General features: G+C 47.7%; 1 protein-coding gene across 1 annotated transcript in view; it reads right to left on the bottom strand.

Moving 5' to 3' along the window:
* PNPLA1 (patatin like domain 1, omega-hydroxyceramide transacylase) overlaps positions 1-22,684 on the bottom strand; it is a gene marked incomplete at both ends in the record, with an annotated part of 39,458 nt that extends 16,774 nt beyond the window's left edge. Inside the window, 3 exons of the mRNA XM_081042486.1 lie at positions 173-238; positions 1,730-1,962; positions 22,480-22,684. Of these exons, the coding sequence (XP_080898612.1) occupies positions 173-238; positions 1,730-1,962; positions 22,480-22,684 (504 nt within the window). The remainder of the gene's footprint in view (positions 1-172; positions 239-1,729; positions 1,963-22,479) is intronic.
* Positions 22,685-23,984: the final 1,300 nt, after the last annotated feature.

A 23,984-nucleotide genomic window follows, 5' to 3' on the forward strand; every position in this document is an offset into this window, starting at 1 on the left:
AGCCATCTATGCTGGCAATTCTGAGGAGAAAAACACAAGCACCTTTGTAATTCTTGGTCTTCTTATTGAATTCTGAGCCCACCCCTCTGGTCGCCCAGATGTGAGTCACAGCGGCCCCCAGGCACCCATGGATCCTGGCTCTCCCCTCGCGCCCTCATGCCGAATCACTCACCACACCACGGTAGGTTGGAGGGATGAGTCCGCAGTACACTGGGACGAAGCAGCTGCAGTACAGGGCCTGTGGGGGAGGAGAGGGCTGAGATGCCTGGGGCCCTGGGGGCCAGGTGGGGAAGGCTCACCTGCAGGCCCCTGCGACACTGCCAGCCTGGCCTTCCTTAAACCCAAGGTGGAGGCCCTGCCCTCCACCCAAGTTCAGCTTCTCGTTGAGCCCTAACTAGCTGGGTCCTTGGTAATCAACTTGTCAGTCTGGACCTGCTGTCCCAGCTTTAAAGGGAGAGGGTGTCTCGATGATCTCCAGGGTCCCTTCAAACACCAAATTTTCATGAATCCAATGGGACTCAACAACCATTCATGTGTATCTGGCTTGGGCCAGGCATGGTATCAAAGTAGGGAGAGATGCCCACCCTTGGCAATGCTCAAAGAGGGAAATAAGCAAGCAGGTGACAGTACAGGGGGGACAGGTCCTGTGATGGATGTGAGTATGGACATTGTGGCCTCAAAGGAGGAGCACCCAACCGAGGGAGTGCTGGGCAGGCGGGTAATGAAGGAACATTCCCTGGCAGGAGTGATTGGTCTTGTCAAGCAGATGAAGGGGAATGGGAAGGAGTAGGCATACCAGGCAGAGGGCGCAGCATGTGCAAAGGCACAAGGGCCTGCTCTGTGTGTGGTTTGCTCTGGTTGACATAGGTAGGAGTGAGAGGTGGTGCAAGAAGGCTGGGGAGAGAAAAGTCTTGAAGAGCTGAGTGGTAGTAAACCCAGGGGAACGTGAGGTGGGTGGAGGAGGTATCCACGCTCACGGCCTATTTACCCTCTACCCCCAGGATCATGGCCAGGCCAGTGAGGCGATGTGAGGATGGGTGGCAAAGGCCTTGCATTCAGGGGATGGGAGGGGAATAGAAATGTGGGATGGAGGGTCATGCAGCTTAACTCCTTTGTCATGAAAGAAAATTTGGTATATCCACAGCACTCTCCATCAATAATAATTCACAGCTAAAATTTATATTGAGCTTAGAACAGTGCATTGTTAGCAGGCACTTTTCTAAGTGATAACCCATTTAGAGATAATTCAATCATTTTATCCAGGGCCATCGGAAGAGGCGGGCAGGGAAGGGCTGTACACACAAACTGGGAGTACTACAAGGGGGACACAGGCTGGGAGGCCCTAAAGGAGACATGGGATCTCTATAGGTAACACTGCGGACTCTGAGAGGCTCCAGGATTCATACCAGGGCAGAAGCAAAGGGGGGAGGGGCTGAGCCCCTGGGGACAATGAGTGTTGAAGTCTTGAGAGTGGTGACCAAGTCTCATTTGTCTTAGGCTTTTCTCTGTCCATCTCTTCTAACCGTGTGCCTGACACAGAGAGATGCCAGAAGGATGAAGTGATGGAAGGACTAGGGAAGCAGAAAATAGAAGGGAGGCAGATAGGTCGCCGATCCCGCAGACCAGTCAAGAGAAGCAGGACCAACCCCCGAGCCTCTCTTTCCCCGCCCACTCCCTTGGGCACCTCCCACTCCGGGCCCCGCCCCCACTCTCGGCCCCGCCCCCTCGCCTCAATGAGTTCTTCTTTGGACGTATACTCTGAAACCACAACGCTCTCTCCATCCGTCAACCGGGTGAGGCTCACGTGGAGCTTCCCGGTGGCGGCCTTGTAGGAGTCCTCAGGCAGGACCTGGTACAGAAACTGCCTCATCATCTGCACCATCTTGCAGGAGGGGGCCAAGGGCCCCAGGAAGGATTTCTTCACCTCGGCCACACCGACATTGAGGTATCTGAGGTACTCATCTGTGGAGGAAGCAGAGAGGAGCAGGCGGTCAGCTGCTCGAGGCCAAGAGAGGTCAGCGGCGATTTTCCATCTCACCCTGTATCCAACGATGGGAAAACCTAGAATTCTGAAGCAGGGAAGGGCTCGTTCTGCACACAAGGAAAGCGAAGCCCTGAAGAATGACGTCATCCGCTCCAGAGAGCGCACAGCTAGTCAATGGCAGAACTAGACCCAGGCATCCTGACTCTGTTACTATGGCAAGGGACCATTTTCCTACCCCAGAATAGCTTCCCCCAACTTCCTGTCACCACTCCTGGACCTCCATCACCAGACAATAGTTGCGGGTCTTCGAGGCTTTTTGTTCTATATGAGATTCCTATCAAAACGCGACACAGTTGAAAGCCTTCACCGAGTACCGCTCCCTCCCCACCCCCCACATTGGCTTAGTGCCAGCTAAACCTGTGGACCACGGGGAGGGGGTGCTGGACTGGAGGCAGGTGAATTACAGGGAGGGGTGAACTTTGCCTGGAAACCATCGCATCCTCCTTCCTTCATGGCCCCTGATACACATCTGAGAGGGAGAAGGGCCTGAAATATGGAACACAGCTGGGCCAGACTGTGCTGCAGGCTTCCCAGGAGGGGCAGATGAATCTTCTTCCTCTTTTGGAGAGGAGCACAGCCAGGGCACAGGTGCCAGATGGGGTCGGAGGACAGATGTGCCATTCAGGGGCTGGGCAGAGGAGGTGAAACTTGCCCTCCCCCAATTCCCAGAATCCCACCAGGGAAGTTTGGACGGCAGGCTTACTAAGAAGTGCTATCATGCTTGGTTCTCACAACAATACTACGGTGTTTCCCCAAAAATAAGACCTAGCTGGACAATTACCTCTAATGTGTCTTTTGGAGCAAAAATTAATATCAGACCCAGTATTGTATTATATTAATTATATTATATTATATATTATATTATAAAGATCTGGTCTTATAGTAAAATAAGACTGGGTCTTATATTAATTTTTGCTTCAAAAGATGCATTAGAGCTGATTGTCCGGCTAGGTCTTATTTTCGGGGAAACACGGTATGAGATAGACATTTCTCTCCGTGCCCTACTGATTAGGAAATGGAGACTCAGAGAGATAATAGAACTTGCCCAAGGGCAACCATCTAGTAAGTGGACTAAGTGGGTTTTCAATCTAGAGTGTGTGACCCTAGAATCCATGTTCCTTCCACTAAACTAAGTCACAAGCTTCCAGAACCAGGCCTATACCTGCTTTTTTTTGCCGACTGCTGCTGTTAATTTCTACCTCATGCAAGCTGTCTGGGAAAATCAGGAGTGGAAATAGCTCTAAAAAGGACTGCTAAAATTTTTAAAACAAATATTTAATAGTAAAACATCCTACTTGGGAAGTTATGTAGTCATGAGCTCGCTGCCACTAGAGGTAATTGAGCAGAGGTGGGACAAGCCCCTTGGTCAGAGAACATTAAAGGGATTCCTAGATGGGCAGGAAGGGCTAAGATTCCTTCTAATTTTGAGATTCTGGGGTTCTCACGGAGCCTGACAATGTATCTGGGAAGTTATCACAGTGGATCCTGTTTTCCTATTTATAAATAGAGCAGCTGAGGCAGAGAGTTTAAGTGATTTGCCCAAAGTCACATACAGCAACTGGGGGACAAACCAAAACTAGTGACGCTCTACTCCTCGTGTTTTACAATTCACAGATTATTCCTCATGAATCCTGAAGGTGGATAGAATTAGGAGCGTCAGCATCATTTTACAGATGTAGAAACTGAGGCAGAGAAAAGCTAAGTGTCTAGCCGGCGGTGAGACAGCCAGGCAGTGTTTGTTCTGACTCCAACCCCACCTTTTTTCTCTGGGTGTTGGATTGATCCCAGAGACTGAGCAAGCCTGGGTTGCCATGGTGACGGCCTTTTTCTCACCAACATTCAGAAGCACAGCTGCATATGTGTAGTGGGGACTGACCTGAGCAACAGAACGTCTTAGCTGTCACCCCCTTAGATGGGAGGGTGCCCCTGGAAAGTGGGAAGGCCCGCAGTTTTACAGAGTTTAGCTTTACCATGTGCCAACAATTTCCCTCAAGGAGAGTGGCCCCAACCCCCCAGCAGGTTATGAAACAACTGAGCTTTTGGATACCAAGGTGTTGGGTCACTGAGTTCTCACCCACAAGACCAGTTGGGATGGGGTCAAACCAGGGTGAGGTCATGCTGCTTTTGGAATTCTTAATGAGCACCTTGAAGTAGCCCTGGAAGGGTGGGTGGCCTTTCCCACAATGCCTGGGAGCCAGGAGCACCTGGTTTAGCTTGCCCATACACTCCAGGATTCCCAGCAGGAGGCGCTCTCTGGGCCCCACGGAACGGAATCTGTTCCTATTGCACAAGAAACACACGTTCATTGCTGGGGGCGGGGTGGGGGTGGATTTTAAATGCAGATAAGCAAGAAGAAAAAAATTCAAATGTCTTGGAATCCCTCCACCCACAGATTAACATTTGGTTTATGTTTTTCTAGACTATATATTTTATACTTATAATAACTTATCAGAGTACTTTTATGGAGTCAATTTATTTACAATATTTTGTAATTTGCTGTTTTCACCTAATAAATCATGTCTTTCCACATCACTAAGTACCCATTTATAACCTAACTTACAAGCAGCATGGAATGCTACTGCAGGGTTATAAGATTATTTATTGAGCAGTACCCAAAAGGGGTTGGCCATTTAGTTTGTTTCCTCGCTTTTATAAACAATGCCACAGTTAACAATCTCATGCTGAATTCTTTGCCTGTGCCCTCACTTATTTTCCTTAGGATAAATTCATGGGGGGGGGGAATGCTAGGTCAAAGGCATGCATATGTAGTCTTATAATGCTTATTTTAATCGTGGCTTTTGTATATTATCCATGTACAGTCAACTCAGCTCTTCAGGGTGGTGGTGGGTGACAAGGGCGAAGCAGTGGCCATAGAAACAGTACAGACGTCTCCAAAATACTTACATCTGAAAAGGGCGCTATCTGGAAATTAGCAATGCTCTAACTGTGTAGCCAGGGAGGGAGGAAACAGGAGAGATTGCCTGATTTCTCCCACTCACTCAGGTGCCCAGTTTAATATTTTTTCCTTCTGCTCATTGGGGATGCGTACCAATGGATACCTTTATCTCTGCCTCTCCTTGCTTCTCTTCCGATCTCTGTCTGTATGTCTCTGTCTTCAGAATCTCTCCTCTCCCTCTCTCTCTCTCCCCCTTCTCTCTCGCTCTCTTTTTTCCAAGCTGAGGGAAAAGCAATGAATCTTCTGGTGAAACAAGTCTCTGCCGTTAGAAAGTCGAGTGTTAAGCATGGCAATTGCTGGGTGCTGCAAGGAGGGATAAATTTAGCTTGCTTCTTTATGCATCTCTGTACTTTCCAGCAGCTTCTCCCATTTAAAGGCCTCCTTCCAAGTGCAGGCTGCTGGGCTCTGAGACTCAGTGGCCCACACCGACCACAGCAAGATGGGATTTCAAAGCAGCACCACAGGAAACTCAAGGTTGGCTGCTGTCACCCCCAGCGCATGCTCCTCACCTCCTCTCACATGTTTGTATTATGTAGGGGTGAGTGAGCCTGTCTCCCAAGCCAAGGAGATTCTCTGAGGGCTGGCCCTTGTGGTCCTTCTCCCCCTCTGCGGCCTATCATGGTGCTTTGCCCACAGAAGCCCCTTCAGAAACCTTTGCTAGAAGCTGGGAACTCCTCACAGACAGGGATGGGCCATACACACCTACACTCGCCAAACCTCTCACGACACTTGGTAGGTGCACAATGTTTGTTCAGTGTGTGAACGAGGAAAACAAAAACCTGACAGGGAGGAAAAGCAAATGATGGAAGTACTCACAAGGAAGAGCTACTTGATTTAATTACCCAATAAAAGCTTGAAGGCACGATCATCTCAGATCGATGGATAGATAACAGAGTTAACTGTGTTGATAAGTGTGGCCAATTCACCAGGTTTTATGAGTCTATAGTGCTAAAAACTTCAGTAGAAAACTGAGTAAATAAGATCCTGGGACTGGAGGTTTGGAAGGTCATTTGGAAGCCGCTCCATGTCTCAGCCACTCAGAGTTTTATGTTTTTTTCTATGATCAAATCCATTGTTTGGAAAAAGCTCAGGCTTTGGAGCCAGATAGATCTGGTTCAAATCCCAGCTTTGCCACCTACTCTCTGGGTCATCACTGGCAAGTCAAATAACTTCTTTCAGTCTCAATTTGCCACCTATAACATGGGATTAATAATAGTTACCTTACTGGGTTATGAGGCAGATAGCTTTTTAAATGCCTGCACGTAAGAAATGCTCAGTGTAGATTATGCCAGTAATTCCCCATGTGACCGTGGGTAAGCCTTCTTAATGTCACTGCCTTTCAGCTTTTTCATCCAAACGGGACAATGATCCCTGCCCCACATGTTTATCAAGGTGTGTGCAGGCTCACGTGTGGCTGCAATAGAGCAGAGTAAAAGCATTGCGGAGATGAGAGTGTGTATCCCTGTCTCAGAGTGTGGTAAGGGAGTGCGGTCGGGGTAATGCAATATAGGCACAGCTGGCAGCAGTACTGCTACCCCTGCCAACCTCGGGACCCTACAGATCTAGGAGGGGAGGGGGCGGGGTAGAAAAATCATTGACGGAGAAGGAAAGGGATAATTAGATATGTGTTTATCTTATTTATTTGCTTAAGTGCCTAACTTTTCCCCCTTCTTGAGGACAAAGATGGTCTCTGTCTCGTTCAGCACTTTCCCCCTAGCATCTGATAGAGTATCTGGAACATGATAGGCACTTAATAAACATGAATGCATGAATAATGAATAAATGAATGAACCCCAGGAATCGAAGGAGGGAGGGCACTGAGGTCCAGAGAGAGAAGCTAGTCAAGGAGACTCAGAGTAAATACCACTTTTCTTCCCATCCTCTGCTAGGCCTCTTGCTAAGTGAAAAATCCTAGAAAGATGGGCATTTGGCAGCTGACAATTTAAATTGTTGGGGATCCCGCTCACAGGGTGCCCAAATTAGGTTGGCTGTGTGGGATGGATCTGCCGTGGAGGATGAGACTATGCAGGCCTCAGTCTCCCGCGGACTGGTAACCTAGCAACAACCTCCGGCTCAGCCAATCACTGCGAGGCGCCTCCCGCAGCCTGCCCTACTCCCTCAGCCAGGAGCATGGTGGGCGCCGGGGAAGCAGGAGACGCCGCAGCCCCTGGGGAGGCGCCGGAGAGCAGAATGGCTTTCTCAAGAAAGCCCTGCAATTCTCGGAGCCTCTGTGAGGAGTCTGCTGCTCCTAGCTGGACCCTAATCGTAGGCTGAATTACAGGCTGCATTTCCCTGTGGGTATATCTTGACTGCCCTACTCCGCTGTTGTAAAAGTATTATCTTAACAATAGCCGTTTACTCAAGCAGGTTTTCCCACTTATACTCTTGGTTTATCCTCCCAGAGACAGTGAGCCCCTGAAGGGCAGTAACCCTAGTTTTTCACCATTTTATTCCTATACTTCACATTGCAGGGGCATTGATGGAGAAACAATTTGGCTTGAAGCTGCAGTGTCGCCCCTGGAAGGTCCACAGAGACCCTCTGGGGCAGCGATTTTTCAGTCAGGGAGCCTTTGTTCGAAAGAAATCTGAAGCGGAAACCCAATACATAAAACAGTTAAAATCAGGGCTGTTCTGGGTTGAAGCCACGCAGGGTCTCAGACTTGTCTGTTTTTTCTACCCCACCCTAGGAAGAAAGCCCCTAAAATTCCTAAGATTCTAGGAACCGAAGTCAAAAATACTAATCTAGACCAATTCTCTCATTTTACAAGTAAGTAATCCAGTTCAGGATAAAGATGAAGCTCAGTAAGCTGGCAGGCTGGATGAATGAATGAATGGATGGAGAAATGAATAAAGGTCTCACAGTCTACCTAGCATAAGCCAGAGCTAGAATGTATGAGAAAATTCATTTGTCTACTCTGTTCTGAATGCATTATAGGCGTTAGTCAAAAGCAAAACACTAGTAAGCACTTAGAAAAAAACAAAAGACAATAATACTTGTTTATGGATAATAATCCACATATACCTTTTTCTATCCTAAGAGTTTACTAAAGAATTGGCTTTAAAAGTTCAGATTGTCTTCTGCTAGGTGCCCATGGAAACAGTAGTACCTAGCACTGGTTCCTCACCTGGATTCTTATCAAGGTGCCGTGGGGCTCTTTCCCAGAGCCTAGCCTTCACGCCGGCCCCATGGGCCTCTCCAGAGTCCAGGCACAATCTCCCCAACTTTCCACTGAAGGATCTGCTGATCCTTGAGATGAAACAGGCAGAAAGGGAATGTGTCTAGCAAGTTCTCTGAAACCTCACAATATTGTCAGGGCCACTGCCCCTGCTTTTTTTCTCTCTGTTTTTTTTTTTTTTTGTGTGTGTGTGTACAGATGCAGAATTCCCTTTGGGATTCTGCTTCAAGGTAAAAACTAATACTGCCCCCCTCCCAGGCTGGGCCCATCCTACCACCCTACAGACTCGCCCTGTACTACTGAGGGGACACTGGGATAACACCAGAGCTGGGAACTGGTCACCTTCTAGTCATAATGTGTGTGTGTGGTGTATGTGTGTGCGCACATTTGTGTGCGTGGTGAAGGGGCTGCCAGGTGAGGCTCTGTTATTGAGGAAAAAGGCCATCTCAGAGTATGTCCTCATTTGGGATTTGCTCAAATTAGAGCACCACTGCGGAGGAAGTCCCATGCCTCCCTCTTTCAAAACCATGCTAATTAGAGTTCATTTCTGCTGACTGGAGTTACGCACTGCCCCAGCTATCCGAGACTTCAGTTGGTTGGGTCTGTTACCTGAGTCTCTCTCCAACTATGTTACATGAGTCTGGAAGTCCTCATGAAACCCAGCCTGCCGTTCACTGCTCTTACCAGCTACCACTGATTGGCACCTCCTTGGTGCTGGGTGCTGTGTCATGGTCTGAGACGTCATTATCTCATTTAATCTTCATGACACTCCTTAGAGGTAGGTACTATGGTGATCTCTCCTTTATAGATGAGGAAACTGAGACGCAACTAGTAACTTGCTCAAGGTCATATAGCTGAAAAAGAGCAGAGCCCGGCCTTGCGGTCCCGAGGATCCCAAAGCCAGTGCAATTTTCACAACAGCTCACTGCCTCCACCTCTCAGAGCCTCTGTTTCCCACTGAGGCTGGTCCCATGAAAACTGGGGCTGGTCCCATGAAAATTCTCCAGACCTGCCTTTCTAGGATTTAGTTTAGGCACATCTTTTAAGGGCTCAGATATCCCTGGGAAACTCTCTTTTGGACAACAGTACCCAAAGCACATCTTCAAAAGTATGCTCCTCTACCCCCTGACCCAAAGCCCCTTCTCAGGCCAGGCCTGTCTCTTCTCTCTTCGCTCACACAAAATGCACAATCCTGCTTTTCTCCCCCCTACACACACTTTTGTTTTCTTAACCATCTATGCAGACCTCACCCTAAAGCCCAGCTTAAGATCTGTTCCTTCTCCTTACCACCTTCCCTGATCGCCCCCACTGTTAGCTCTCCCCCCCCGCCTCTTACTGTCTGGACCAGTTATCTCAGGCTGTCTGAGCCGCTGGTCCTATCTCTCTGGCTAACTGCATTTCTGAGCACGCGGTCTATATCAAGAACACCCTTCTCCCCCATTATTGCCTAGCTCAGTGTTGAACACTTAGTAGGTATGCAAGAAGGAATACATTCATTATCTAATGTTCCATAAGCAGACACTATTTCTGTTTTGTTCCGCATTGTACCCCCAGCATTTAGTTCAGTCCCTGGAACACTCGCTGTAGGGAATTAATAAATGCTTGCTAAATAAATAAATAATGAATGGTAAAGAAGAAAAATGAAGGAAGGAAGGAAGGAACTGAAGACTGAGATCAAAGAGTGTCTTCTCTACTGAGCTGATAGGAATCTTTCTGACTAGTGGTCAGGAAGGTGGAATTCTTCAGTAACTCAGCTGGATTTGGCGTTGTGATGGGGCAAACCACAGAACAGTCTGCTCTGTCAAGCCTGGTCCTAACTCTTGTCCCCACATCGATGGACTCAAGACCCTGGATTAGGCCTGAGAAAGAGATTCGCTCTTATGTGGCAGTGTCATCATAAGGACACAGTTGGGTTACCCTCAGGATCCATGGGTCAATTCCTAACTTGAATGGGAGCCAGACTGGTCCAGAGGTTTGTTTATTGTTTGTTTGCCTGTTTTCCCTGTAGAATTGGAAATGGAGCACAACTATCTTTGCTGAATTTGATGCCAACGTGAAAAAAAAAACAACAACACTATTTTAATACTCTGAGTGAGCAGGTTTAAAAATGGACCTACCCAATATGGTGCAGGATTTTGGATTGGATTCTGGGACAGAGAAAGGACAATAGTAGAAAAACTGGTGAAATCTGGAGTTAATAGTAGTGTCCCAATGTTGATGGCTGTGTGTTGATAAATGTCCAAATGTCCCATGGTTATGTAAGAGGCTAACACTAGGGAAAGCTGGGTGAGGGATATATTGTGCTATCAGCGCCCTTTCTCTAAATCTGACAGTGGTGAATAACAAGTTTAGCATTGTTACAGGAAAACAACACCGATTAACCAAGGCTGTTAGACACACAGTGCCCGCCACTCAGCAGGGGCTCAGTTAATGCCTGCTGCTGCTGCTGTGGGAATGGATGACGTACCTCACCTGCGTGGGACACTTTCCAGATAGCTAGTCAGATGTTTCTGTTGTGTAACCAACACACTTTCAGTTTTACCAAAGTTTCCATTCAAGTCCTTTCCACTTATGAGCCCAAAGGACTGTTTGGGGAAAATAAATCTTGATCCATTTGGCTGGAGAGGTTACACATATAAAATGCAAGTTTGAGTGACTTGAAAGATACTGATTCTAACGTGGTGGGGGGAGTTATAACTACAGGGTGACATCATTTCTATAGCACATTATAAAAAAGTCTTTTTTGCGTATATCATGTCGTTTGATCTCATTTTCTTAACCAATGTGCATGCAAAGGACAGCTTGGCCCATGGAGTTTGGCAGGAAAGCTGTTGTGTTGCTTGCAAAGCAACTTCGGAAATCACGATGAAAGAGGATGTAAAATGTAGAAATTAAGAGATCCCAGGCGTGGCTCTGTTGTATAAACCTGAGAAAATTATCTAATGTCTCTTAATTCCTGTTTCCTCCTTGGGTATAAATACAGTAGCTACTTGACAGGGTTGTGCGAGGATTCAAGTAAATGAGTCTTGCAACGATTTGAGCACAGAGTCTGGCACATTGCGAGTGCGTGAGAAATAGCTATGGTTAGCGTGACGCTGAGATGTGAATAAGGACAGGGTACCTTTTTACAGAAAACGTTGCTGCCATCGCAGGCAGGTAAATAACTCCGGGAATGATTTTTGATGAAGACAGTTTGATTCTGAAAATGCACCCAGCAACCAGGAGTGAACTCCAGGTTTCATCTGAGCAACACACACACACACACACACACACACACGCACGCACGCACGCACGCGCACGCACGCGCACGCACGCACACACACACGCACGCACACACATGCACACACGCGCGCACACACACGCACACGCACGCACACACACGCACGCACGCACACACACACGCACACCTGCAACAGGGAAAAATGGAGGTTTTCATTCATGTCTTAAAGAACGTTGGAGAGACTTCTAGCTCCAGCAGTATAGCTGAAAAAAGGAACCCTTCTGCTTTAGGAACAACAACGACTAAAAGCCTGATATAGAATAAAATTGTGAGATGTGGTTGAATTCACAAGAAGAAAGAGAACAAACAAAGGAACTGAAAGCCAGTGTCACGAAAGAGAAAGCTGATGATGTAATTATCAGACCAGCAACTGGCAGGGACAGGGGCTGTGGCCCTGGGCTGTGTGTGGGGGAGTTGAGCAGAGACCCCTGCTTAAAGCCAGGACCCTCCAACAACTGTTGTCCCCATGAAAGGTGCCAATGGCTTGTCTCAGTCCAGGGCTCTAGGAGAAAAAAAAGCACAGTTTCCCATAAAACCTCCAAGTCTGCATTATGTGTGGTGTAGAGCTTGGATTGACAAAACCGACAGGGTAATTACCATGAAAATTGGTCCTGAGTTGGTGGTTACCCTGGGTGCCTGGCCAGGACCACTGCAGACCAGCTCAGACTGGTCCTTCCTCCACCCAGGCCACACAGAATTCCCATAGAAAAACCAAATCCCGGGCCGGCCGGTGGTCCAGGCGGTTAGAGCTCCACGCTCCTAACTCCTAAGGCTGCCGGTTTGATTCCCACATGGGCCAGTGGGCTCTCAACCACAAAGTTGCCAGTTCAATTCCTCAAGTCCCACAAGGGATGGTGGGCTCTGCCCCCTGCAACTAGAGACGGCAACTGGACCTGGAGCTAAGGTGCGTCCTCCACAACTAAGATTGAAAGGACAACAACTTGACTTGGAAAAAAAAGGCCTGGAAGTACACATTGTTCCCCAATAAAGTCCTGTTCCCCTTCCCGAATAAAAATCTTTAAAAAAAAAAAAAAAGAAAAAAAAAAGAAAAACCAAATCCCTTGAGCAGATGAGCCCACAATTACAGTATTTAAAATATTAATCAGACCAGGTTGGAGTACAGTGCTCTTTCTTTTAATGTTTAGTAAGTTACCTAGGACATTCTTCCTAAGTTTGAAAAATGCTGCTTTACCTATGCTTTTCTATTTCGAGATAATTTGCTTTTCACTTACTCTTCCATTCATTCATCATTCATTCATCAAAGAGTTCCTTTGTGTCTAAAACTTGCCAGGCACTTCTTTTGTTGTGACTTCTTTTGTTCCTCGGGTAGTGTCCAGGGGCTGTGTTCCCACCCCACGTTACAAATGGGGAAACAGAGGCTGAGGCAGGTCACCGGCTGATCAAGGGCCCACAGCGGTTAGTGGTAGAGGCTGTTTCCTGTCCAGGACAGCTGCCTTCCTTTCAGAGAATGCAAGCACGTTCATGCCACAGGGCTGTTGCACCTGCTGATCTCCAGCCTGGAACAGTCACTCTTCTCAGAGCACCTGTGGCTCTCCCTCCCTTCCTTCCATCTCAGAGAGGCCTCCCCTGACCAGCCTGAAACGTCACTCTTTAATCAGTCACCATGCCCTTTGCCTGCTTTATTTTCTCCACTGAGTGTGCATGCTGACACTTCTCTGCATGTTTGGTTATTTACAGCTTGATTTCACCGAGAGAAGTTCAGCTCCATGAGGACAGACAACTGTCTTGTTCATTGCTGGACCCCCAGGGCTTAGAATGAATGAATGGGTGAATGGTCTGCTTCACCATTGTAATTCAGCCAGAATCTGGTCCTCAACTTCTTTGTCTGCACATTGAGGGCATTGGGCTCAAATGGTGGCTTTCAAATTAAAATCATCATCACCATCATCATCGTCACTGCTGTACTTTCTTTAAATAAAACGTTAGAAAGAACCCCCATGTGACAGACGGACAATAGCAGGGCTACACTTGTCGGCCCCAGCACTTCGGCGTGTCCTCTCCCTGCTCCCTCGCTCCAGCCTCTCCCTGCCATGTGGAACGCTGGGGCTCCTCGGAACACGGTTTGGAAACCACCAGCTAAAGTGAGGTCCACCACCAACTAGTCACTTCCTCTCCCAAAATATCTAAATACAATCACTTTTAAAATGAAGGCGTTGGACACACTGACCTTCCTTCTGTGACATTCTAGTATTATAAGTCATAACCATAACTGTAGAAAATTATCCAAGAGCCAGGTAAACCACAAAATAGACATTGCAAAGACAGTTGGTGGCATGCCTGCCAACATCCAGCAATTGTCAGGAGTTTATTGAGCTGCTCTTATTTTGAGGAGCAATTTGTGGGAGCATGGGACACATAGGATCTCAGATTGCTCAATCAATCTCATGAATGAAATGAGAAACGACGTCTGAGACAATTAAGACAGCATGCCATCAAGTGCTAGAACAGGTGAGTGGATTCTGTGGGCAAACTAGAGGTCATGGAAAGAGCATGCAGTGGTACAAAATGGCAGAGTTCTTGGGAGGAGGTGATATCTCTGGAGAGAAGAGAAGGTCATTCTAGGTAGGGGATGCAATGGGTGCTGACGCACTGCCCAGGCTTCCCAGCAGGGCTGAGACACTCATGCCCCCAGCTGCCAGGCGGGCAGCCTGCCAGTGGGTCAGCGCTGAGCCCTTTCCCAGCCAACAGACTGGACTTGACCTTGTGGTTATGGAGTCAGGGTTTGGTCCTAGGCAGAGACAGAGTCTGTCCATCACCATCCTATCAGCAATTATTGTTGTTGTGGCAGAGACAGCTAGTTTTCCCCAGTATCCATTCTTTCCTTCTTCCTTAGTAATTGAACCTCCAATTTCTAGGTGGACACATGGCCTCCCCAAATAACTTATATTTCCAGACTCCCCTGCAGTCAGGTGTGGCGATGTGACTAAGTCCTGATCCATGATATGTAAGGGGATGTGATGTGTGTCACCTCCAAGACCTGCCCTTAAAGGGAAGAGGCGTGACCTCCCCCTACCCTTTTCCGACTAGCTGGAATGCAGACATGGCAGCGAGTCCCTTTGGACCGTGAGGAACCTGGGGCCTTATTCTGTGGAGCCACCACGCCAGCCTTGCGGGGATAGAGCATAAAGACCACATGAGCAAGCAATGCTCTTATGTCTTGTTGAAGCCTCTGCTGTCCCAGCCAATGCAACTACACTATCAATCCCTTAGTTTGCACAGCTCATGTGTAGGGACCACTGCTGGTTCCCAGAGGCAGCCACAGGGACAGGGAGGCGGGAATTGTTTTCTCACATTGTACAGTAGCTGAGCTGAGGCTCAGGGTGGCTTGTTCAAGTCACTCACTGCTGAGTGCATTCCTGGGACCAGAGGGAAGGGAGGGGTGGAGAGAGTTTGGACTTCAGAGTCAGACCAGCTTTGGTCTGAACCCCTCTTCTTCTTTGCTAAACCCCACTCTGAAAGACGATATAAGAAAAATGCATTAGGCTCATAATCTGACTGCAGGGCACTTATGTAACCTTTGTTCTCAGAATCCAGAAAGTATGCTTTCTAGTCAGTATTCTTTCCCAGGGGATTCTGGTCTCTGAGGCAAGCTGGCTGTGGGAGTACCAAGGATTTAGGGCCTGATGGGAATCAGGAGAGACTGTCAGAGGAAGTGACGGCCTTGGGGGATGGGGAGACGTAACAGAGGGAGAGAAGAAAGGAGATGGCATCCCTGGGAGCGGGAACAGCTTGAACAAAGGCGCAGAGATAGGACACATCCTGAGACCACTGTGAGAGAAGAGCTCCCAATGTCAGCCCTAATTGTAGGCCCCACCCTTTTCATATTTCATTGAGAGGTTTGTGTGTTTGTCCGGGGAGGTTGAGGCTGGCATTGTTGAGAAGGCAGAGTGAGATGTACTGGAAAACAAGTACTGTTCGAGGTCAAAACAAAATCACCAGGTGAGCTCAGCTGAGAGTTAGCTCAGTCCTTTCATCCCTCCCCGACCCAGCAGGGGACCAGCAACGGGAGCAGGTGCCTGTGCTGTGAGGAGATCAACCAGCCACACTCCCCTGGGCTTCTCCTCAGACTCACAGTCCTTACGTGCAGAGAGACACTTGCTCTGAAACGCTCCCGTAGGAGGAAAGCTGGGTGAGCCTACATGCAGCTTTCTGAGTTTAAAGTTGTTTCCAAATAAAAATATATAAAAAAAACAAAACAAAGCAGGGTAAGGGGTGTGTAGAGGAAACCCAGCTGGTAAATGCTGATATTGGTTGAAGTTAGATGATGGGTTCATGGGGGTTCATCATATCATTCTTTCCAATATGTTTGAAATTTTCCCATTAATAAATTATTAAAAATTTTAAACTGCATAAATGTTCATAGCAGCATTATTCATAATAGCCCAAAGTAAAAACAACCCAAATGTATATCACCTGATGCATGGATAAATAAACTGTGGTTTATTCCAAATGTGGTTTATTCTACATATGACCATAAAAAGGAATCAATACTGACATTGTGCTACAAGATGGATGAATCTTGAAGCCAGATACGAAAGACCACATGTTGTATGATCCTGTTTATATTAAATGTCCAGAACAGGCACAGCTATAGAGACAGAAAGTAGATGAGTGGCTGCCCGGCATTTGGGTGCATGGAGGAATTGAGAGGTGACAGCTAAGGAGTACGGGGTTTCTTTTTGGAGATAATTAAAATGTTCTATAATTGATTGTCATGTTGGGTGGACAACTGTGAATATATTAAAAGCCATTGACTTGTACACTTTAAATGGGTGAATTGTATGATATGTAAATTATATCTCAATAAAGCTGTTTAGAAAATTAACGAAAAAGGGGTGCGAGAGAACATGAAAAAAGAGCCAGGAGGGGCTTTGGGCCAAGGGTTTCCACCACTTCTCTGGAAAATAGATTGAGTGTGGGGATTGGCTAAGCGAGGGAGGTAGGCCGGCCCTTTAACCGAGTTCAGTCTTACTCATTTATGGCCCAGCCAGAGGCCTTCATAGAAAACTAATTATTAATCAGACACAGAATTTTCGTTAATCCAGGACTGTGATGGGCATTTTACAGGTTTCCATGTGAAATGCCTGACCCATTTCCACTGCCTGGTCAGGCATTCATAGCATCTTTGGGAGATACTACATCTTAGTTTTACAAAGCACACTGGGTCTCAACCATGGGTGCACATTGGAACCACCTGGGTGCCCGGATTCCCCCTCCAGAGACCCTGATCTAATGTGTTTGGAAGAAGCATAGGCAATGAACATTTTAAAAGCTCCCCGAGTGATGTGAATGTGCCGCCGAGATTGAGGATCATTGATTTAATGAAAATTTCTGTTTTTTATAGACTGGTATAGCATATCAAAACTATGGCATACAGGATAGTAAATAGTCTATCAGGAAACTTTTCTTTTGGATTTATGTTTACACTGGGTCACAACATAAAAAAATACTTCTCAGGCGGCCAGTTGGTTCAGTTGGTTAGAGTGCAGCCTCATAGCACTAAGGTCGCCGGTTTGATTCCCACATGGGCCACTGTGAGCTGCGCCCTCCACAACTAGATTGAAAACAACGACTTGACTTGGAGCTGATGGGTCCTGGAAAAACACACTGTTTCCCAATAAACTTTAAAAAAATTGATTAAAAATACTTCTCACTGTGGGTTTCAGTCGAGGAACCTGGAGACCTCAGGTTTCTAGGTCCTTTTAGTCACCACACTAAATGGAAAGGACCCACTAGAGCAGCAATGAGGCACGGAGGGCAGGTGCTCGCCTTCTCCAGAACGGCCCCTTCCATGTTGGACGACTCTTGCTGAGCCAGAAGCCGCCTCTCTGACACTGACATCAACCCCGGACACCAGTCAGCCTGCACACTTCACTGCCCCCCGGATGGCATCACGTCCCCACTGCATGACTATATTTGTCGTCATGCCAAGTCCTCGCTAGAAGCCGAGGCTCCTGCCCAACCTGTTCCTACCTGTCAAACTTCTACTCACCTTTCAAGCACTAGCTCAAAGGCTCCTTCCATGAGGCCTTCCAGGATTGGAGGCGTTTGTCCCTCGCTTTGCACTCCTGCGCGTTTTAATTTTCTAACATCCAGTTGGAACTTCCTTGTAGTATGATTACCTGGTGGCTGCCTTTGAGTTTGAGTAGACTGTAAGGTCCTTGAGGGCAAGGACAGAGTGTCATTCTGTATTATATCTCTGTATCCTCTGCAGAGGCTCGTGCATGCTCAACAAACCCTTGTTGAATGAATGAATGAATGAATGAATGAATGAATAAAGGATTGGCTTGTGATGCGATTTTTATAGGGAGAAAGGTGCCAAAGTAGTAGTATAAGTGGGGTGGGGCTTTAAGTCCACCAAATCCTCTTTCTATGATAAGAAAAAATTTGTTTTTCAATATATATTCAAGTGAAGATTTGAGAGGCAAGTTCCCAGCCCCACTTCTGACCAGATTGGAAATCCTGAATCACCCACTGGTTGTCATGGAGACCATCTCTTCTTAGAGGAATGAATGAATGAACAAATGTTTACTGCATTTCTAATAAAAACCAGGCACTGTGTTAAGTGCTTTTACAAACATTTTTATATGTCCCCAAATTGGCCCTATCGCAGAGCTAGCCACACATCTCTAGAAGATGAATTCACTGCTGCCTCAGCTTTCACAGGAACAAAACACACAATCTCAGGATAGAAACCTGAGGCTGGAAATGAGAAAAGCCCTGGGGGCCACGTGTTGAAGAATTTTTTTAAAAAGAGAAAAACCTCTGGTTATAAGCAGATAGTGTGATTGTTTACACAGAAAATATGAGCTAATCTACCAACAAACTTTTAGAACTATTAAGAAGGTTCAACAAGCTTGCTCAAAACAAAATTAATATGCCAAAATCGTCAACATTCCTTTATGTCAGCAATAATCAATAAGCTTAGAAAACGCCTTAGAAAAAAGATCCCATTCTCCATAGCAACAAAACTAATACATCTATAAAACACATACAAAAATCTTTATTGAAGGACAAAAATGTCCAGAAGAAATAGAACGATAGACTCTGTTAATAAATGGAAAGATGTCATTTCAACCAAAATCCCAACAGAGCTTTTCACATGGGGGAAACAAGGGGTCAAGAATAACAGAGGAAATATTTGAAGAAGAAATTGGAACAGGAGAAGGAGAAGGATTGCATTATATGATGTGCTCCTTATTATAAGGCTCTAGTGATTAAAACAGTGCGACGCGGTACAGAAGTAGACAAATTAGCCAATGGAAGAGAAGAAAGATTCCCGGGACAGACTCTTGAGAATCCAGGAACTTGAATAAGCCAGAGGCAGCATTTCAAACAAGTGTGGAAAGAGCTGCCTATAAATGGTGTGAGATAATTGGTTAGCACATGGCAAAATCATTAAAAACCTGTGTTTCTACCTCAAACTAGCCGTAAAATAAATTCCAGGTAGATTAACCTAAATCTGAAAAAACAAAATTTTAAAACTTTTGAAAAAAGAAATATAGAAGAAATCATTGTAACAAAGTAAAAATATTAAAAGACAGAAATTGTAAGAGGAAAGATTGATACAATTGACTCATTAAAATTGAAATTTTCTGAATGACAGGAGACATCATAAACAAAATGAAAGGACAAACCATGGAGTGAAATAAGACAGCTGCGATGACTGTAACTGACAGATAATTACTGTACAAACTACAGAAAGACCATCTACAAGTTAAATTAGAAAAATGGGAAAAGGTCCTGAGCAGGCACGTTATAGTAGAGGAAACACAAGTGGTCAATATATAATACATAGAGATGCTTAACGTCACTAGTAATTAGGATATGCAGATTAAATTAAAACTAGATTGAATTAAAACTGTGCAGTCTGACAGTACCAGGGGTTGATGACATTGTGGGGAAATTCATGGTTAAATTGGCACAACTACTTTGGAGCGTCATTAAGCCAAGCCTGGTATAGTTAACATGATGCCTGCCCAAGGGAAACGTTCCATGTGGACATAGCAGACAGACAAGGATGCCCGTTGCAGTGTTATTTATAACGACAAAACCCTGGCCGTGTCCATTGACACAATGGCTAAAGGAATCGTGATATATACTGGGGGGGGGGCAAAAAATGTATACAGGTGGACACTTTGGTCAACGTTGCTCAAGCAGTAGTTCCCCATAATCAGAAGTGTCTGGGTGCTGATGGTCACCACTTTGAGCACCTCTTGTAATTGCAGAAGTCAAACATGGCTTGTAGTCATCTTTTGTTATCAGTATATAGTGAGTATTACAATTTTAATACAGTTTTCCTTTCTTAAAATGTGTATACATTTTTTGGCACCCTCTGTATAGTCTTAATGGAATATATGCTGAAAGAGGTAAAAAGCCTTCAATAATGTCAGGAGACTGAGTCCCAGTTCTTGTTCTGCTTCTAACTGATGATGAGACGTGACATAAGTCACTTGTCCCTTGGTGTAGAATGGTGTCCCTGTATTCTCGTGGCTCCGTCCCTCACCTCCTGTAGGTCTGTGTGCAAACCCACCTTCTCAGAGAGACCTCCCTGACGCCACCATTTATACAACCGGCATCTACACCCTGACACTCCTTTTTCAAGAAGCAGAATGATTTAAAGGGTGAGTGTGTAGACTCTGTCCAGACTCGGTTCAAATCCCAGCTTTACCGAGAACTGTTTGTACAACCTTCGACAAGGTGTTTAAGCTTTCTGTGACTCAGTTTCCTCCTCTGTAAAATGGAGATAATAATAGTTTTTACCTCAGAGGGTTGTTGTGAGGACTGAATGAGCTCGCGTCCCAAAGACTTAGAACGGTGCCTAACATAAAGGAAGTGCTAATTTATAGTAAATTACATGGCAGTTAAAATGAATGAAGTAGCCTGGAGTGACGTGGGTACATCTCACAGACTGGCTGCTGAGTGAAAAGAGGGGGTCCCACACGCATCTCATCCCCCACCTGAACATCTCTCCTTTAATCACACAATCCAGTCTGTAGTCACACCCTCAATGAAGTGTCCCTTTCACGGGTTTTAGTTCCTCTCTCCTGCTGTCCATGCCCATCAGCTTGGCCACGTAGGTTTTGGCAGTATTCATTGAATCGAGTTAATTCTGAAAAGCCCTTGAATGCCCAAGGATGAAGACACCACTACTCTCTCGGGTAGTTATTTTAAGAAGTTGAAATAAAGATGTGAGGAGGGTGGGGGCAGTGGAGCAGGTGAGTGACCTGCATCCAGAAAGGGAGAGAATCCCAGAGGCAGGATCTCCACAGGCAGGAATCCTGGGAGCCCACAACGAGGGATGGGGGCTGTCCCCCCAACCCCTTCTGGAGGCCTAGGGTCTGTTGGGTGACTGAAGCATCAACTGCCACATTCACAGGGAACTCTGTGCATAAATAAAGACCTAGAAGGATTCAAGCAGAGCCTTAGCCCGGGTGACAGAAGGGAGAGTGGGGTTGGGGACGAGGGGGTTGCGGGGTCAGTGGAGAGGTTTTTTACTCAATATACTTTTGCATTGCTTGTATTTTGTACAGTGAGAAAGAATCTGTTTGTTGAAAGGAAAAATTATCTTGCAAACCAGAGGTACTCAGTGCACGGGCATTACTATTATTCTTTACAACAAAGACAGAGATCTCCCACCAGTACACAGGCCCCGGCCCCCAGGCAGGACGGTGCCCCAGGCACCACTTCCTCGCACACTGCAGCTGGCCCTTCAGCAAGTCTCCTTGGCGCTCCCTTCAAAGTACATCCTGAATCCAGAGCTTCTCACCTCCCTCACCGCCCAGCCACCCGCTGTGCTCATCAGTGGCCTAGACCTACAAAAGCCTCCTTGTTTCCACCCTAGGAATTAGGTGCCAGTAGAATCTCCACTTTACAGATGCAGAAACTGAGGCACAGAGCCTTCAGTAATTCGCCCAAGTCCGTACCGTGAAGTGGCAGAGCTGGGATCAGCCCCAAGCGGAGTGTGTGCTCTCAGCCGCCCCCCACACTTCCTCCCTCACAGCTTGTCTGGGCCCCCATCTCTCTCGGTGGAATCAGAGCGTGCAAATGTCCTTTTCTCTCACGTCACTCAGGTCTCTGCTTGGATGTCACCTCCTGCAGAAGGGCTTTCCTGGCCACCCTTTCTAGAATAGCCCCCGCTTTATTCTCTGACCCTCTTCTGCTGTAATTTCATTCATAGATCTTACTTCCCGATGTGAAATCGGAAGGTTACTGGTTTGATGTTTCTTATGTGGCTCCTGTCCCTAGAATGTCTACTCCCTGAGGACAGGGCTTTGTCCTCAGTGCCTGGAGCAGAGCCTGGCACAGAACAGCAGCACAGTAAGTGAACAAATGAGCCCAGGCAGCCCGAGTGGACGCTGGGCATCTCTGGGACCAGGTCTAGGCCTGCTGTCTGGGGCTGCTAGGAATGCATCTGCCCCCTTGAGTCCACAGTGTGACCCCATCCTTCTCTCCGGGGCCCCTGGACTAGCAAGGCAGAAGGTGACACGAGAGAGTCCATGTCCTTCCCAGCGTCCTCCCCTCCCGCTGGCTTTCACCTCTCCAGCCATCTGAAAGTGGGTCTGACAAATCTATCCCCACCAAGGTGACAAAGACAGAAAGTACTGACCTTGCCAAGGATATCTGCATTTTGGACAAGGCCCAGGCAGAACATTTCACCCTGTGTCTGACTGTGTCATGGTGTAACTTCCGAGACCAGAATGTTTGAGAGGGATCCTGCCTTTCCTTCACCCAGGCCCCGGGAGACAGGGCATCACAGGGAGGAGCATCAAGGGAGAGGGAGTGATGGGTCCAAGTCAGCTGGTAGGTCAGAGACAGAGGCCTGGCAGACACCAGCCTCAAACATCGTAGCTTCCCGCTGTCCCATTTGATCCACCTCATCCTGTCCAGATGCCCAGAAGGCCTGGCTTTACTCCCAAAAGCACCCCCCAGCAATCCTGAGGCTCCACTTTGGGGAGTCGCCCAGAGAGGCCCCCCGGGGAACCCAGAACAATGGCCTTACCCATCTCAATTCCGCAGATGACCAGGGCTGCAATCACAGCGCCTGCTGAGGTCCCCGCAAAGCGATGAGCTGTGTCCAGCATCCGAGGGGCCAGGTCCCGCAGGGCATCCACAGCCCCAGCCTGGTAGAAGGACAGGAAGCCGCTGCCAGAGAAGGAGATGGAATGAGGGGTGTCTGGGTCCCCCTTGAACACCTGTTCTTCCATCTCCTCAGCCTGGGGCTTCCCGGGGTGGGGAGCAGTCACCCCGCAGCCTCAGCACGGCCTGCTGATGCTGGCGCCCGCCTCCTGTTGGAACTCGCTGCCAAGCTTCCTTGCCAGCCAGGAGCCTGGAATGTGGCCGTCTCTTCCCGGTCAGCTGGGGCACCCACAGGTGGCTCAGGCAGGCAGTGCCTGGGCCTGTTGAGCTCTGCCAGGAGGCAGCCCCAAAGGCTGGTAAAGGGCCCCAGGCCCAGAACGAGGTGCAGAAGTTCTCCCGGATGTGTGAGCAGCGTCTGGTCCAGCGAGGGCCCCCCTGGCTTCATTGCTTGGCGAGACTCATCTCCGGCACAGAGTCCCCAGCCCTCTGCCCATGCTGGGTACGCCTAGGGGCATTCGCGGCTGCCATGCCGGCCCGGCCCAAAGATGCAGGTGCTGCTCAGCCCTCAGAAGACTTCACATACTGAGTTGCAAAACTTCCGCCGATGGTTATCATAGGGTGCCTCTCTCCCTGACGCGCCTTGGCAGTAAAGGAATGAAATGCTGGCCTCCCTCCAGGAGGCCGTGTCCCTCCCTGCAGTGGCAGGGCTGGCAGATTGGCTCTGGGTTTTGAAGGGGACACACTCCCACCACCTATGGCCCTGCAGTTTCACCCCTCCCTGGGCTCCTTCTCCAGGTGGCGTGTTGCACCATTGTTTTCATTTGTTCTTACGTAAGCTCCCTTTGCTTATTCACTTGTTTGTTCACATGCACAATTGGCCACAGGCACAATTATAAAGGAAGACAAGTTTGGCTTCAGGGACCCCACCCATCGCCTCCTCTCCATCCTCACCATCTTTTCTTCCTGGCCCTTCACTGACCCAATGACCCTGAGTCAAGTGCCCTCTGACCAATCCCCAAACCTTCAGGCTATTTCCTATGTGTTTGGGAAGAAATCCATCTGAAATCTAGATCATTCTAAGTGTTCAGGGCTTCGTGTTGTATATTCTTCCTACTGTGAAATTAGAGGTTTGAGATAGCCCTATTTAACCCCAAGAATGAACAGCTTGGGAGACCAGATGTGGGGGCATCAGGATCAGGGAAGACATGTTTTGGAGGCCAGAGGCGAGGGAGGTGGTGTACGGAGACCAGGGTAGCCCCGGGGCACCGGTCACTCCCCCTCGGGAGCTGTGCTGTGTGGCCCTGGAGAGGAGGGTCTTCCTCACAGCCTATGAACTTCACAGCCAAGTAGCAAGTTCACCCCAGACCATCTGGAGGCAGGACCAGAGTTACAATCGAGACGCCAAACCCCCTGCCCAATGGTCAGTGT

The sequence above is a fragment of the Rhinolophus hipposideros genome (assembly GCF_964194185.1).
Source record: "Rhinolophus hipposideros genome assembly, chromosome: 3".
In the NCBI taxonomy this organism is placed as follows: Eukaryota; Metazoa; Chordata; class Mammalia; order Chiroptera; family Rhinolophidae; genus Rhinolophus; species Rhinolophus hipposideros.